This window comes from Eleutherodactylus coqui, chromosome 5 (assembly GCF_035609145.1).
Source record: "Eleutherodactylus coqui strain aEleCoq1 chromosome 5, aEleCoq1.hap1, whole genome shotgun sequence".
NCBI classification, from domain to species: domain Eukaryota; kingdom Metazoa; phylum Chordata; class Amphibia; order Anura; family Eleutherodactylidae; genus Eleutherodactylus; species Eleutherodactylus coqui.
The window spans coordinates 215773990-215789474 of record NC_089841.1 but is presented as its reverse complement, the minus strand read 5'-3'; the positions used below and the strand labels follow the sequence as shown (position 1 = coordinate 215789474).

At 46.2% G+C, this 15485-nt stretch overlaps 1 protein-coding gene and 1 long non-coding RNA gene across 2 annotated transcripts in view; one reads left to right on the top strand and one right to left on the bottom strand.

The window, feature by feature from the left end:
• LOC136627055 (uncharacterized) overlaps window positions 1-2411 on the bottom strand; it is a 36011-nt gene extending 33600 nt beyond the window's left edge. The window contains exon 1 of the long non-coding RNA XR_010792742.1: window positions 2343-2411. This is a non-coding gene — a long non-coding RNA (uncharacterized lncRNA). The remainder of the gene's footprint in view (window positions 1-2342) is intronic.
• A 1740-nt stretch (window positions 2412-4151) lies between these two features.
• The window catches only part of LOC136628364 (tight junction protein ZO-2-like), a 28898-nt gene continuing 17564 nt past the window's right edge, over window positions 4152-15485 (top strand). The window contains exon 1 of the mRNA XM_066604197.1: window positions 4152-4344. Coding sequence (XP_066460294.1) covers window positions 4321-4344 — 24 coding nt within the window. The 5' untranslated portion in view covers window positions 4152-4320. The remainder of the gene's footprint in view (window positions 4345-15485) is intronic.

The window sequence follows — 15485 nt, the reverse complement described above, 5'->3', positions numbered from 1 at the left end:
CCACAAATGACATTGTAGATAGGCCATGGGTCTATCCACGCTTTTATGCTGGGCAGGAAAGATAGTCCTGGAACTATCTTCCTGGCCGGACTACGGCTGCTGCCGTAGACTCGTATGGGAGCCAATGACAAAGCCCGAAGAAGGGAGGTGGGAGGGAGTTTATCGGTGTGACTGCTAAACTCCCTCCCCCTTCTTTCCTCCCCTCCGGCTGTTTGCAATGGGACGGGGCGGGAAGGAGGTGGAGCTAAGCTCCACCCCATTCTATTGCTAAACAAGGGGTGGGAGCTTAGCTCCACCCCCATCCCACCCACTCCCCTTGCAAATAGCCAGAGGGGAGGAGAGAGGAGGTGAGCCAGAGAGGGAAGGGGAAGACAGCTTACCAAAGCTAAGCTGTGTTCCCCGCCTGACAGCATATACACCGAGCCCGTGCATCACATGGTAGCATATATCGGCCGGCTGATATACGCTTGTGTGAATAAGCCCTTAATGTTACAGGTGATCAGTGAACATTTCTAAAAATCATGCAGAGAAATAATGGGTGACGACCGCTAATGGAGGCCGTCCAGATTCCGAATAATTTATAATAATTCTAAAAAGACCAACAATGGGTCAACATGAATATAAAAGAAGGTAAGGCTATGTTCAACTTACGCACCCAGGACATTTCTCGGTGTATACCTCCCAAATGTCAAGCCCCCAAGATTATACATGGATAGATATGCTATTTTTGGCTGGGTGCACTGTCCTATACAGCACAAAAACATGCCCGGCAGATGCCAAGAGGACAACCTTTGGGTTTCCGTGGACCTATCCAGCAAATGCCTTTGGCGTATCTCCCGCCGCACATGCTGCAGGCGCGCACCGAGCGTAGTGTGAACAGAGACTACAACCGTTTAAACATTATCTGTGAAAAGTTTAGTTGGTGAACATCAACATAACAACAAAATGTTACTTTTCTCCCAGCCTTCACTCATTCCCCTGTGTTTCCCGCTGCCAAGCACTGAAGTAGGTTAAATCAAACACATTGAAGCATAATAAATATGTATGGTACATCATATAAAATATATATGTAGCACTAAAAATAGTTGGGACGTTAACTGCATTGCAACACAGTAACAGCTGCAAATCTATAAATCCAGGACTACTAAGAACCCGGAATACGGCCCCACAGCCGGGCGCTCCCAATGCCCGGTCTACGTCAGACAGCTCTACTTGGGATTACAAATAATATATGGCTAGAAACCAGTCATTCCCCGGCAGTCCCCCCAGAATGTGAGTAAATTGGCTTCTGCCTACTGGTTTTTTTTTGCCTTACTCTGGATCAACAAGGGAGGGGGGGGGGGGGGGGTACCAGGCTGAACTGGATGGACATTTGTCTTTTTTCAGCCTAGCATACTATGCTACACTGGGGATGGTCGAGCAGACAGCTTAGTTGCTCACCCACTTACCCACTCTTCTCCCACTCTACTGGGAACTCACCTTGCATACTCCCTGTGTAGGCAGACTGGACAGTGTAGAGGTGAGTGGAGTAGCAGTAGGAGGAGGGATTGTATTTTTTTCTCTGGGCTCCGTTCACTAGATCCACTTACTTGACTAATGTAAGCGCCAGAATAAAAATGGACAAGTCAAGTGCTGACCCCAGTTACTGGAGCTAGTGACCCAGGCTTACAGCATTGGGAATGAGATTTTCATAATGTTATCAATAGGCTCCGGAAAAAAAATCCATCCTAAATCAATGCGAAAACTGGCCTGCAGTGAGGAATTTAAATCCACAGCTTGTCAATTTTAGCAGCGTATTTGGTGCAGAAAATGTCCAGTTTTCTACCATAGACTTCAACGGCCGAAATTCAGACTAAATCTGCAGCAAATCTGCAATAGTAGCTGCGGATTTGGAGAGCAGATCTCCCGCGCATAACGTATCCAGATGCAGCAAAATCTGCAACAAATCTGCAACAGCAGCCACACATTTCTTTACCCACTGAAACACTGCAGACTTTCCATGCTGAAGATCTGCCCCGTGTGATCCTTCTCGCACTAGTATATCGCTAAGCTTAGTGGCAGAAGGACGTAACTGTGATTTGCGCCAAAGGAGCTGGGGCGCAACTCACATCACAAGGAAAATACGATGTATGTAATATATCTCGTTCCGTTAAATAAACAGGAATAGGCTATGAGTTTTATAAGGTCTATATGAAAAAAAAACATCCAGCCTCAAAGGGGGGCTGTTTTTGGTCTGCGGAATTACAAGGGCAGGGCACCTCCCAACAATATGAACATGTGCCATTAGCCTAAATAATAGTCAGATATCAACTCTGCAGTCATAGTGTTTGCAGTGCAGTTACCTCAAGTGACATCTCTGATTGGTGACGTCCATTTTTATTTTTCTTCTCTGGGCCCAGACCAGCATGAAGACTTCCTCCAGCCACGACCCATCTCAGCACACTCTCCCCTTCCTGCCACTCCCCACAATGCCCCTCTCGGTAACCTGCCCATAGAAACAGTACGCCCTCTGCAGCCTACAAAGTAGTGCCCCCTCTTAGCTATAGAGCTCCTTCTCCGGCCCCACTTAGGGGGCTTTTAGACGGAGTCAGAAATTATTTGCTCGAGCGAACGAATAAACGATATCACAGTTTGCTCGGATGTTCCGTTTAAACAAACAGATAAATCGTTTTTTTTACAGGATTGTTCAGTTCTTTGTACGGTGAATGAAAGCGACTGAACGATCCGCAATTAACCCGAACAATTAGCGAACGAGCCAACGATGATTTTCATGCTTGCATGTAATAAATGATATGTGTTATGTACAGTGTTATATATATATATATATATATATATATATATATATATATATCTCCAGCCCATGCAGGTATGCCTCCGTGTTATGCACAGTGTTATATATATATCTCCAGCCCATACAGGTATGGCTCCGTGATATGTACAGTGTTATATATATATATAATCTCCAGCCCATGCAGGTATGGCTCCGTGTTATGTACAGTGTTATATATATATAATCTCCAGCCCATGCAGGTATGGCTCCGTGCTATGTACAGTGTTATATATATCTCCAGCCCATGCAGGTATGGCTCCGTGTTATATATATATATATCTCCAGCCCATGCAGGTATGGCTCCGTGTTATATATAGATATCTCCAGCCCATGCAGGTATGGCTCCGTGTTATATATATATCTCCAGCCCATGCAGGTATGGCTCCGTGTTATATATATATATCTCCAGCCCATGCAGGTATGGCTCCGTGTTATATATATATCTCCAGCCCATGCAGGTATGGCTCAGGCTATGTACAGTGTTATATATATCTCCAGCCCATGCAGGTATGGCTCCGTGTTATGTACAGTGTTATATATATATATCTCCAGCCCATGCAGGTATGGCTCCGTGTTATGTACAGTGTTATATATATATAATCTCCAGCCCATGCAGGTATGGCTCAGGCTATGTACAGTGTTATATATATCTCCAGCCCATGCAGGTATGGCTCCGTGTTATGTACAGTGTTATATATATATATCTCCAGCCCATGCAGGTATGGCTCCGTGATATGTACAGTGTTATATATATATATATATATATATATATATATCTCCAGCCCATGCAGGTATGGCTCAGGCTATGTACAGTGTTATATATATCTCCAGCCCATGCAGGTATGGCTCCGTGTTATGTACAGTGTTATATATATATATCTCCAGCCCATGCAGGTATGGCTCCGTGATATGTACAGTGATATATATATATATATATATATATATATCTCCAGCCCATGCAGGTATGGCTCAGGCTATGTACAGTGTTATATATATATCTCCAGCCCATGCAGGTATGGCTCAGGCTATGTACAGTGTTATATATATATCTCCAGCCCATGCAGGTATGGCTCCGTGATATGTACAGTGTCTGAGGGCGGGCAGCCGCCGCTCCTCACAGGGCAAAAGTTGTGTGATGGCGGGAGGCGGGAACGTGTGATGTGCGGACTTGTGGGCTGTTTTCGCCGTGTCTCCCTCGGGTAGTTGCTGGCAGTTCCCCCCTCAGCCTCCCCCGGGGTGTTGCGGGCTGTTTCTCCCCGCCGCCCCCCTCGGGTTGTTGCCGCCTGTGAGCCGTGCGCTCATATTACACGGTGAGGTGAGCGCGTCAGACCCGCCGCTGCCGCCGGCTGGGCAGGGCAGGTGGGTGGCGGCTCCTCCTCCTCGCCGCTTCCTGCCTCCACAGCCCGCCGCTCCCCTGCACACAGGTGCTGCCGCTGGACGAGGGAGGCTCTGGATTCCGCTGAGCCCCCGCCTGGTTCCCTGCTTCTAAGATGGCTGTCAGACCTCACTACCAGGTAAGCGGAATCTGGGTCACCGGTGTGCGCGGGCTCCTCGTGCCACCTGGCCGGGGGGAGGCTGTGTGCCAGGCTGGGGGGGCGGCATGTCCGGGCACGGTGTGGGCATATCTCTACACGGTGAGGTGGCTGCGCCCTACTCCCTGGGTTTCCTCACAGGATTAGTATTTTTATTAACTTTTGCTCTTTTCTTTTTCTTTGGCTTTTGTTAGAACTTTCCTGAAGTGTCTAAATAGCCGGAGGCACTTACCTGCCTGCCAGCGTACACTCGGTGTATGTAGCCCGGTGGCACCTACCTACCTGCCAGCGTACGCTCGGAGTGTATGTAGCCCGCTGGCACCTACCTGCCTGCCAGCGTACACTCGAAGTGTATGTAGCCCGGTGGCACCTACCTACCTGCCAGCGTACGCTCAGAGTGTATGTAGCCCGGTGGCACCTACCTGCCTGCCAGTGTATGCTTGGAGTGTAAGTAGCCCGGTGGCACCTACCTGCCTGCCAGTGTATGCTTGGAGTGTAAGTAGCCCGGTGGCACCTACCTGCCTGCCAGTGTATGCTTGGAGTGTAAGTAGCCCGGTGGCACCTACCTGCCTGCCAGTGTATGCTTGGAGTGTAAGTAGCCCGGTGGCACCTACCTGCCTGCCAGTGTATGCTTGGAGTGTAAGTAGCCCGGTGGCACCTACCTGCCTGCCAGCGTATGCTCGGAGTGTAAGTAGCCCGGTGGCACCTACCTGCCTGCCAGCGTACGCTCGGAGTGTAAGTAGCCCGGTGGCACCTGCCTGCCAGCGTACGCTCGGAGTGTAAGTAGCCCGGTGGCACCTGCATGCCAGCGTACGCTCGGAGTGTAAGTAGCCCGGTGGCACCTACCTGCCTGCCAGCGTACGCTCGGAGTGTAAGTAGCCGGTGGCACCCACCTTCCTGCCAGCGTATGCTTGGAGTATATAGACTTCCTATCGCCCATGTGTGGTGCCAGGCGGTACGCCCGCGCCAGACCCAAAAGCTACCCCTTTTTTTTTTTTCATTTCCTTGGAAATCTTAAGTGGATTTGTAATAACCGCCCGGATTTCACCAAATCTCCATAAAGACTGACCTGCGCGGCGGATCTGAAGCCTGGAGGGGTTAGCAACAGAACGCCCGCCGCTAAACTGTTGGGTGCGGGTTATCGCGTATTCGGGTGCAGAATTCACCCGGTCCTTTTAGAAAAGGTGAATTCCACACGGAAACGGCGATAAAATTGCCACGCTGTGGGCTGAACCCCGCCCCGCACGCCCATTTCAGCAGTTTTGTACGGATTATTTCCGCAGCTTGTGGACGAGATTTTCAGTGTCATCCACTTTGCCGCTGCTGTAAATGCCACCGAATTTTTTTTTTTTTGTTGAGGGTCCGCATGGAAATTCGCATTTGTGCCGTAGATGAGGCGCTTTTGTGCACAATTGACACATTTTATTGTACGTTTTGCGCTCACAGGGCATCTTCACACGGCTGCGAGACGCCTCGTCCGTAATTTAAAAGGCTGTTTAGCCTAATGAGGTACAGATCTGTTTTTATTCTTCATGGAATTGCGCAGCGTCTTGCACATTCGCACACCTCCCATAAACTTCTATGGGACCATCGGTGCACAAAAATAGAGCATTCTACCTCTTTTTGCGGAAGTGACGATGAACCCAATGGAACCAATTGGCTCTATTATCTGCGTATTGTGCATGTAAATACGTCCGTGTGAAGGAGCTCTAAGGCTAACTTCACGCTGGCGAGCGCAATATCCGACCGTGAAACCCAGACCAATAGCGCACTCAGGAAGGTGCGAATCCCCCCTCTCCCTTCCCCTTTCTGCAGATCCCGTTCAGTAGAATAGATCTGCCACAAATCTGCTGTGTGAATCTACCTTTATGGCGCCCAACTGCAGGCGTTCCCGTGCCACCTACACCATCTGTTAGGGCGGCACTCCTCAGTTGTTGTAGTACATATCAGCATTACAGGTTTCAGCACTCCCCAAATAACCTGAGGGCCCTCTTACACACACTGATAACCGTTGCGTGTAAACACCGCCAGCGACTGAACAGCGAACAGTAATTCCTGCGCTTATCGTTCCGTTTATGCAGACACAAAATCCGGACGCTCTCGGGCGTAACCACCTATATGCTCGCAATCACGAGGCGTATATGCGCTATGCAGGTCGCACAACCGCGAGTTATTGTACCCGGGATGCCGCGGTTTACTGTACTTTATTGCGCTGCTGGGACCATTCACATCAGCGGGGTCCCAGCAGCGGCTTGTTTGAGTAGGCGGGCCAGCTGACCTAGTGGGCCCAGGTAGCATCGCTTCAACCCTGCGGGCAGTTCTGTGAACGATTTGGTCTAGACGGGGTTCATCATCGGGGCGCAATGGCGCCAGAAAACAGAGCATGTCGTGTTTTCTTTTTCCCGCACTCAAAATGTGCGGGAAAATGTTGGACCTGCGGCTTTTGATGTGGAATTCTGCAGCTATGGATTAGGCTGCGTCCTGCGACGTAAATCCATGGGATGTGAACGGTCCCGGAACTTGCAGCTGCCAGAATTTAGAGCCATTAAAGTGAATGCAGTGAAAAAAATTTAAAACTTTTTTTTTTTCATGCACTGCAATAGGCATCTTAATTGACATGAATTGAGTCGCCTTTCCCATTTTTGTTTTGTTACATGCCCTGTATGTTAGGAAAGGCAGCAAAAACTGATATAAAATGCACATACACTTGTCGTGAAAACGGTCAATACACACTAAGCAGAGCTGTAAACTTCATGCCGTTATGTTACATAGCAGTTCTCCCGTACAAGAGAGTAGCGCTGTTATATGGCGTCTGATATACAACGCCACCGTTTTTTTTTCCTATCTGAATTCCGGAGATAAGCAAAGATATGGTGGAGCCCGATAGAAGTCTGTGGTGCCATATTATTGTTACATACAACTCCGAGGACTGTAAGCAACCGAAGTACACATGTATGAATGAGCCATAACTAACTGTACTTCGTACATTATTACTGGTTGTAGCTGCATTAGGTGACCCTCTATAATGTGTATCGGGGGAGGCTGACTTGTCACTTGGGAGGTAAGCCTGATACTTTTCTCCCCTGGAAGAAAAGGTGTCTGGCAGCTGTAAGGAGAACAAGAGTATTACCATAGTCTGGCATGTAACAAGAATGTAACTATTTTGTCTTGTACATTCTTTCATTTTTCAGGCTCTTGACATTCTATGATTGTAACAAAACGAAAGTTGATACATATATAAATATCATAGCAGAAGTCTTCAGCTGGCCCAACTGTTTCCACTCCAGCAGCGAATACATACAAAACTAGGATTCCAAATAAAAATATTATGACATTTCTATAATAAAGTCTCATTAACATCCATATAAACTCATCAACACCAAAGAAGAATTGGCAAGTCACACAGATGAATAGGAAGAAGAGAGAGGAGGGGCTTTATATGAAGGTGTAAAGGGGTTTTAGATAAATGAGGATTAACTGAACCATAAGCCAGTTTATTGCATGTCTTCCAGCCAATCAGAGCATTCTCTCCATATTTGAACATACAGTAGTCCATGCGCAAATAAACTTCTTCAGAGTGCCCCGATTATCGGCTGAAATCTCTGTCCTCAAAAATTCTGGAAAATCATGCTATGTCTTATTTTCAGAGTATGTCTTATTTTCAGGGAAACAGGGTAGTAGGTGATTTGTACAATTCAGTTTGCTAATCCTGCTGTTAATATGATGCAATCCTGCAAATTTACCGTGACTTCATATGTTACCATGTAGCTCTTGTCTAACATTGTGGACACAAAAGGGGGGAGTAACTAACCAATGCGTTTCCCCTGGTATCCGCTTTATAAGGTAACTGCTGCTCATGCGTAGACTGACTGTATCCTTGACCTGGACACTAGCAGCTTTCTGCTATCAGCCCTTTGGAATATACAGCCAACATGAAAGGAAATCTGTCATGGTATATAGCACCTTTCATTATGGCATTTAGGGCTTATTGAGATGGCCATAACTCTCCTCTGTCTGCAACTGACCTCACACTGACCCATTGCAGTCCATGGGGCTCTTCACACATGCATTTTGTTTTGTCCTTTTAACGCAGCATACCCCGTTCTGGCCTGATTTCTTTTTAGATTAATCTCCCGTTCAAGTCACTTGCTAGGCCAAAAAAACCGCACAGGGAAAACATTTCTGTGCCCTCGTTTTTTTTTGTTTTTTTTTTTCTTTCTTCATGGATTGTTACAAAGTGATATAAGAAAAAAACATAGGTGAATAACTTGCTGATCAGTGAGGATCTCAACACTGAGGAGACTTATAAGGCCATGCATGCTCTTTTGCGAAATATATGCATAGATTTCCCAGAGGAGCATGCATGGCCTTTACAAGTCTCCTCACCTTTTAGGTGCTCTCATTAAGGAGTGATGATCCCCTTCTGACTCACTGTACACTGATGAGGGACGAAATCCCGAAACAGCTGTATGTGTATGGATTCCCAATCACTGTTCTAAAGACCTGTATAAAGGGTCAGACCTTGATTCACAGGAATGTTGCCATCCAACAGGTGGCGCTGCATAGGTATTGTTCCATCTTCCTTATTTGCATTAGACTTATGATGCATACTAATACAGTGTGCATCAGGCAGTCGGAGAAGCTGAGGTGGCCATCTTTGTTTCTCCAGGCTCGGGAGGGTCACTTTAATTTTGGCACATTTCCATTTTCCATCTGCTGAAAAGTCCCTTCCTCCTGTGACCTCACACTTACCTATAGCAGCCTTATGAACAAAGTACACCACGTATGCGTAACAGCAGAAGAGTTGAGGACCAGCAGGAGAAGTTTACGCCAGTGCAGAACTCCTAGAGTTCCATACCATCACTACTTTTCAGTTGCCTTGCCACTCACTTGCTGAAGTGCTGAAGCAAGGGGTCCTATTGAAGATGGAGGCCTGAGCAATTGTCCAGTTTGTCTCCATGGTCGGCCCTGGGTGCACAAGTCTTATAACAAGTGTTATTCCTCGTGTACACATGTTTTGCCATCTTCTGAAAAGTCATGTAGGCTTAAAGGGGTTGTCCCGCGGCAGCAAGTGGGGTTATACACTTCTGTATGGCCATATTAATGCACTTTGTAATATACATCGTGCATTAAATATGAGCCATACAGAAGTTATTCACTTACCTGTTCCGTTGCTAGCGTCCCCGTCGCCATGGTTCCGTCTAATTTCAGCGTCTAATCACCCGATTAGACGCGCTTGCGCAGATGGGTCTTTTCCCTTCGGCTCGCTGCTGCCGGACCAAGCTGAAGGGAAAAGACCCATCTGCGCAAGCGCGCCTAATCGGGCGATTAGACGCTGAAATTAGACGGCTCCATGGAGACGAGGATGCCAGCAACGGAACAGGTAAGTAAATAACTTCTGTATGGCTCATATTTAATGCACGATGTATATTACAAAGTGCATTAATATGGCCATACAGAAGTGTATAACCCCACTTGCTGCCGCGAGACAACCCCTTTAAGCTTCTCTGCCAATGTATCCAGTCTAACCAACCTCTATGAGCTAAACAGTCGGACTCCAGGCTGACACATTACCTGCTCTCCCACTTTGTTACTATGAGGTCAGGAGAGGCTGGTGCTGCTGGTGGATTTAACTCTTCTGCTACAAGTAGTAAGACTTGTTCACATGATACAAAGTTGCCAGAGGCACTTTCACCGTGGAGCAGGAATCCTCAGCACAAACTGATTTGTCATGGATTAATAGTAGATTCACAAGCCGTTTGGCCCCATTTGTAGTTTAGTGAAGCTAATTTGCAATTTTTCAGTGCTGAATTCGCCTTAATAATGAGCATGTTGTGGCTCTTAACATCTGGGCCTAAAAACGACAGACTCCTCCGCTTGTGAACATCGCCTGAGGTCTGTTCAGCCCTTTTGATGTAACCAAGTATGTTCAAAGACCTTGAAGATAGTGAGAGATTGCAAAACCAAGTATATATGAAAGTTGTAAGATTTTTCATTGTCCTGCTCCATGGATACCAAACTCAATGCACCTTGTTTTATACCACAAGAACCAATTGTCCTATTCGTATCTTGAAGGGCTCATTCACACGGGTGTATGCAGTCCGCGAATACAAAGTGTTTTCGCTGCGTATCTGGCCCTGCTTGCTCTTATTTTTCTTTTGGGTGTGTAATTAACAGCTTTTTCATGCGTGCAAAAAACGCAAGCCGGTCCATTGATTTCCTGCATAAATAGGCAGTGAATACACATGTATCATGCATATTTAGGGCTCTTTCAACTGATTGATTTTTCGCACGTTTTCGTGCTTGTTAAATCACCTGCGCAAACTGACAGTAGAACCCATTGATTTCAGTAGGTTCCCTTCGGTGTTTTTGCATACTAATTTTCATCGGGAGGGGAAATGCGTAATATTTTTGTGCATTTGCGCACCCAGGTCACCAAAGGGGTCTATGGATGTGCGCAAATACGCAGCCTGTCCTCAGAACACAAGTACAGTTGAAAAGTATTGAGAAGGTTCGATAATAAAAAGCTATATTCATCTATTTCGAGTCCAGCGGTCGTGTGCCTGTTGAAGTACTTGTTGAGTCTGGTGATTGGCCACAGCTGTCTTGGGCTACATACACACGGCCGAGTGCGATATCTGGCTGTGAAACGTAGCCCGATATCATGCTCACCAGCATGCGTTTTGCATGGGGTTGTGAGGCATTTTCCTGCGCTGGTTTTGAAGCGGCCTTTCTGCTGCAGAAATCTTGTGCAATCTCCGTGCAGTCCTGCTGAGGACATCCCGCGAGATTTCTGTGGAATTTCCGTCCCGTGTGAACCCAGCCTTAAGCTTGAAGAAAAGTCACATCTGAAATATATTGATGTACACGGACCTTGAAATGACCACTAGTTTTGCATGCTAGGATTATATCTGATATTGCCAGACCACAGACATACTGCTTCAATAAAGTGGTTAACCCTGAGGGAAAACTTTACAGCGCTGTATACAACGGAGTGCTACTCCAGTATGCGGCTATAGTGTAGTGGTCGCACCTAACATGGAACATCATTCTTCTCAGTGTAACTGCATTGATAACTTAACCCTATTGGGCTGGTAGAGTCCTGATAGGTTCTATGGCCATTCTAAATTGGGTTCATTTGAACCGTGAATAGTCTGAGTACTGCGTGTAATCGTATAGGGGTAGTCAGATCTCAGACATTTATGGCAGAATCATCTGATATAGATCCAGCCTCTGAGACCTTTCCTTAAAACAAGGGCCTCTGATTCAATCCTGCCTCACCTCATCCAGGTGTCAAGAGATGGCTGAATTTTGTGGAAATAGCCTAGCACACTCTGCTACACTATTCTACTTTTTTTTTTTTTTGTAACATTCACTTCTATGGGAGTTAAGGAAACAGTGTAGCTCAAAGTGCTCAGATATTTCTGTATTAGGCTGGCTGCACATGAGCAGATTTGCATTGCGGAATCTCTGGATTCCGCAGAAAATACCGCCCACAGCATGCTGTGAAAAAAACGCGTTTTCTTCTACACGAGCGGAAAGCAATTGTGGTTTTCCGCTCGCGGAGGGAAAATCGCAGCATGCTCTATTTCTGTGCAGATTCTGCTGAAGTCAATGGAAGCTGTCCAACTACGGCCCTTCCGCCATGACATTGCAGAAAAGTTGCGGATTCCGAATCATTGCGGGAAAAGCAGAGGTTTGAAACAAAAACCTGTACTGCGCATGTCTGACGGCTCCCCGTGGGGACCATCCACAGTACACTAAGGAAAAGGAAATGTCAGGTACGTGTGGATGCTGGCTTCCTCATGCGGAATCCGACCCGGCCGTATGCAACCGGCCTTACTTAGACTCTTCTGGCACAAAGTAATGAAAATAGGGGTGGAGTGGTGGGAGGGGTTAGAACTGGGAGAATAGGTAATAGGAATACCCTTAAAATAAAAAATAACCAAAACCTTCAAAATTGTATGGCGAGTAATACTAGAAGTCTGACCGATAAGGTTGACGAAATGGAAGTAGTAATGTCTGAGGGAAACCACATCATAGCAGGAATAACGGAGACCTGGTTGGATGAAAACTGTGACTGGCCGGTGCATTTACAGGGTTAGTCTGTTCAGAAGGGATCGTAAAAACCGGAAAGGGGGTGGGGTTTGTCTTTATGTAAAATCCTGTTTAAAGCCCATATTATGGGAAGATGCATGTGATACCTGGAGCGGAAAACAATAAAATCCTCATATGTAACGGAATCCACTGAAAATCTGGATGAAGCGGCAATGAGGTAATTGTTATGGGAGACTTTAACTATCCGGATATAAACTGGGAAGCGGAAACCTGCGGATCTTGTAACAAGTTACTATCAATAACCCAAATATAATAACCTTACCCGACTTGTACAGGACCCAACTAGAGGGACGACCATTTTGGACTTAATATTAACCAACAGACCTGACAGATTAACGGGTGCAGGTTGGGGGGCGCCTGAGAAACAGTGACCATAGTATAATTGTCCTCTTGTCTTTTAACCCCTTGAGTGGCACGCCCGGAAAATTTCCGGGGACGAGCTCCACTGCTCATAGCAACATAGCCCGGAAGATTTCCGACCTATGTATCACTATGGGAGCTGCAGAGCACAATGCCACAAGCTGTGACAGTGTGCTCTGCCTGCACAGACCCACACAGAGCAGTGCAAGGGCTTTGAAAAACCAGCAGAAGATATTGCCGACATGTCGGCAATGTCCTGCTTTGTTTACAAGTTGCCATAGAGACCATCGGCTTGTTAGAAGCAAGCCGATGGTCTCTGTGGCAGGGAGAGCTGGTTGTTAGCTGTCAGAGGACAGCTAGGTACCAGCTCTTACAGCAGAGATCAGAGAAAACCTCCGATCTCTGCTGTGTTAACCCTTTACATGCTGCAGTCTATGTGACTGCAGCATGTAAAGGGCTGTCACTGCCGCATGTAAAGGGCTGTCACCATCGGACCCCCGGAATGTGATCAGGGGTCCTGATGGGTCCCTGTGGAAGTCCTCTAAAGGGCCAAAAAAAAAAAAATGTTTTTAAAAATAAAAAAAAAAAAGTAAAAAAATTATTTAAAAAATTAAAAAAACACTTGTCTCCCTTTACTTTGTAAAAAATCAAAAATACAATCACACATGTGGTATCCGTGTGCGTCGTAATGACCCAGAGAAGGAAGTTAATACATTATTTAACCCCTTAATGACATGGCCCCTTTTTTTCTTTTTTCCCCATTTCTTTTTTTCCTCCCCCCTGTTTAAAAAATCACAACTTGTCCCGCAAAAAACAAGCCCTTATATGGCCATGTCAATGGAAAAATGAAAAAGTTATGGCTCTTGAGACGCAACTGCAAAATTAGTTGAAATTCAATGATTAGACCATTTAAAAAAACCTGCCCTGGTGGGCACGACAGGGTGGTAGGAAACCTGCCACTCAAGGGGTTAAAGGGGAGTGATCAAAGAGCTATACGAAGGAAAGTTCGATCAACTCAGAGATGCCCTGAACCTTATTGACTGGGACAATGTCCTCTAAAATAAGAGTACGGACAATAAATGGAAATGTTTAAAAACCTCTTAAAAACTTAAAGGGGTTGTCTCGCGAAAGCAAGTGGGGCTAAGTACTTCTGTATGGCCATATGAATGCACTTTGTAATATACATCGTGCATTAAATATGAGCCATACAGAAGTTATTCACTTACCTGCTCCGTTGCTGGCGTTCCCGTCTCCATGGTGCCGTCTAATTTCGGTGTCGTCTTGCTTTTTTTAGACGCGGTTGCGCAGATGGGTCTTCTCCCTTTAATATGAGGAGTTCATACCTTACAGGAATAAAGGAATTACGATAGGAATAAGAGTAAACCAATGTGGTTCAATAAAGATGTAAAGGGGGCAATAAACAGCAAAAAAAGCGTTTAAGCTACTAAAACAGGAAGGCAGCGAAGAAGCACTAAAAACCTATAAGTAAAAAAACAGCAAAGGTGGTGACAGATTTATTTGTCAGGCCCCCTGCACACGGGCGGATTTGAATTGCAGGATCTGCAATTGGCACCCGTGCGGATGCTCCGTTATTAAAGTCCCCAATAGGAAAGCGTGAGCTTCCGCAACTCCGTGCCCACTTGCCGATTTCGCAAGCGGAAAATACATTGCAGTATGCTCCATTTTAGCGCAGATTCTGCGCAGACGGGCTACATTGATTTCTAAGGAAGCCTGCGATTCGCAATTACATTGCGGATTTGTAGGTGGGTGCTCTGAGACCAAGCAGGGGGTGGGGGGAAGGCACCATTGGGCTTGCAATACAAAAAAAGCCATCCCTGGTTTTCCTACTGAGTAAGCCTGACCTGTAGCTCTGGAATGCCTATAAGTCGTATCCATGGCAACCTGTGTATAAACACTTCTGAAATGCCAGGAGAAGGTAATGTTTTTAGAGCTACAGATGCAAAACTGCAAACTTCACTAACATCTGACCATTTATTCATTTGGCAATAACTCTGTGTAATCGGAATACCCCTTTATTTCTTATAGAACACCCCACCCCCTTTAATGCAGGACTGCAAAGTAGGTAAAAATGTACAGAATTGGCTTCAAAATAAAATAGTAAATATACAACACCAGTTTCACATTGCGTTGGAGTTTCCGTTCCAGATCCGGCTCAAAATACCACAAGAAAAAGCGCTGCACGCAGCGCTTTTTTTTCTGTCCACAAGCCGGGTAGAAACTGAATGGACCTCATTATAGTCACACAGGATCCATTTGTTTATCCTTTTTCCATTAGTCAATGGGGTCCGTTTGGGGATTTCTGTTCCATCTTGAGACGGAGCCCCTCGGCCATGGGTATTCCCCTTTCCTGCTTCCCGAACGGTGCAGCGAAGCAGGAACCTCAACACAGTTGTGAAACCACCCTTTGATGTTACCATTTTACTACAGTAAACTTGTTTCTAATATTTATATAGGAGCCATTTATGAAGGAGTTGGAAGTTTGTCGCATCCACCCAACAGCCCTGATGTATTGGGATCAGGGCGCCAGTCACTAAATCGTGCTATGACAGTTCTTCAACCTGCAACCCTCCTCTTCAGGGTGTAGGAAGTATTACTTGGGTAGTCTGTAGCAATCGGCCACAAAT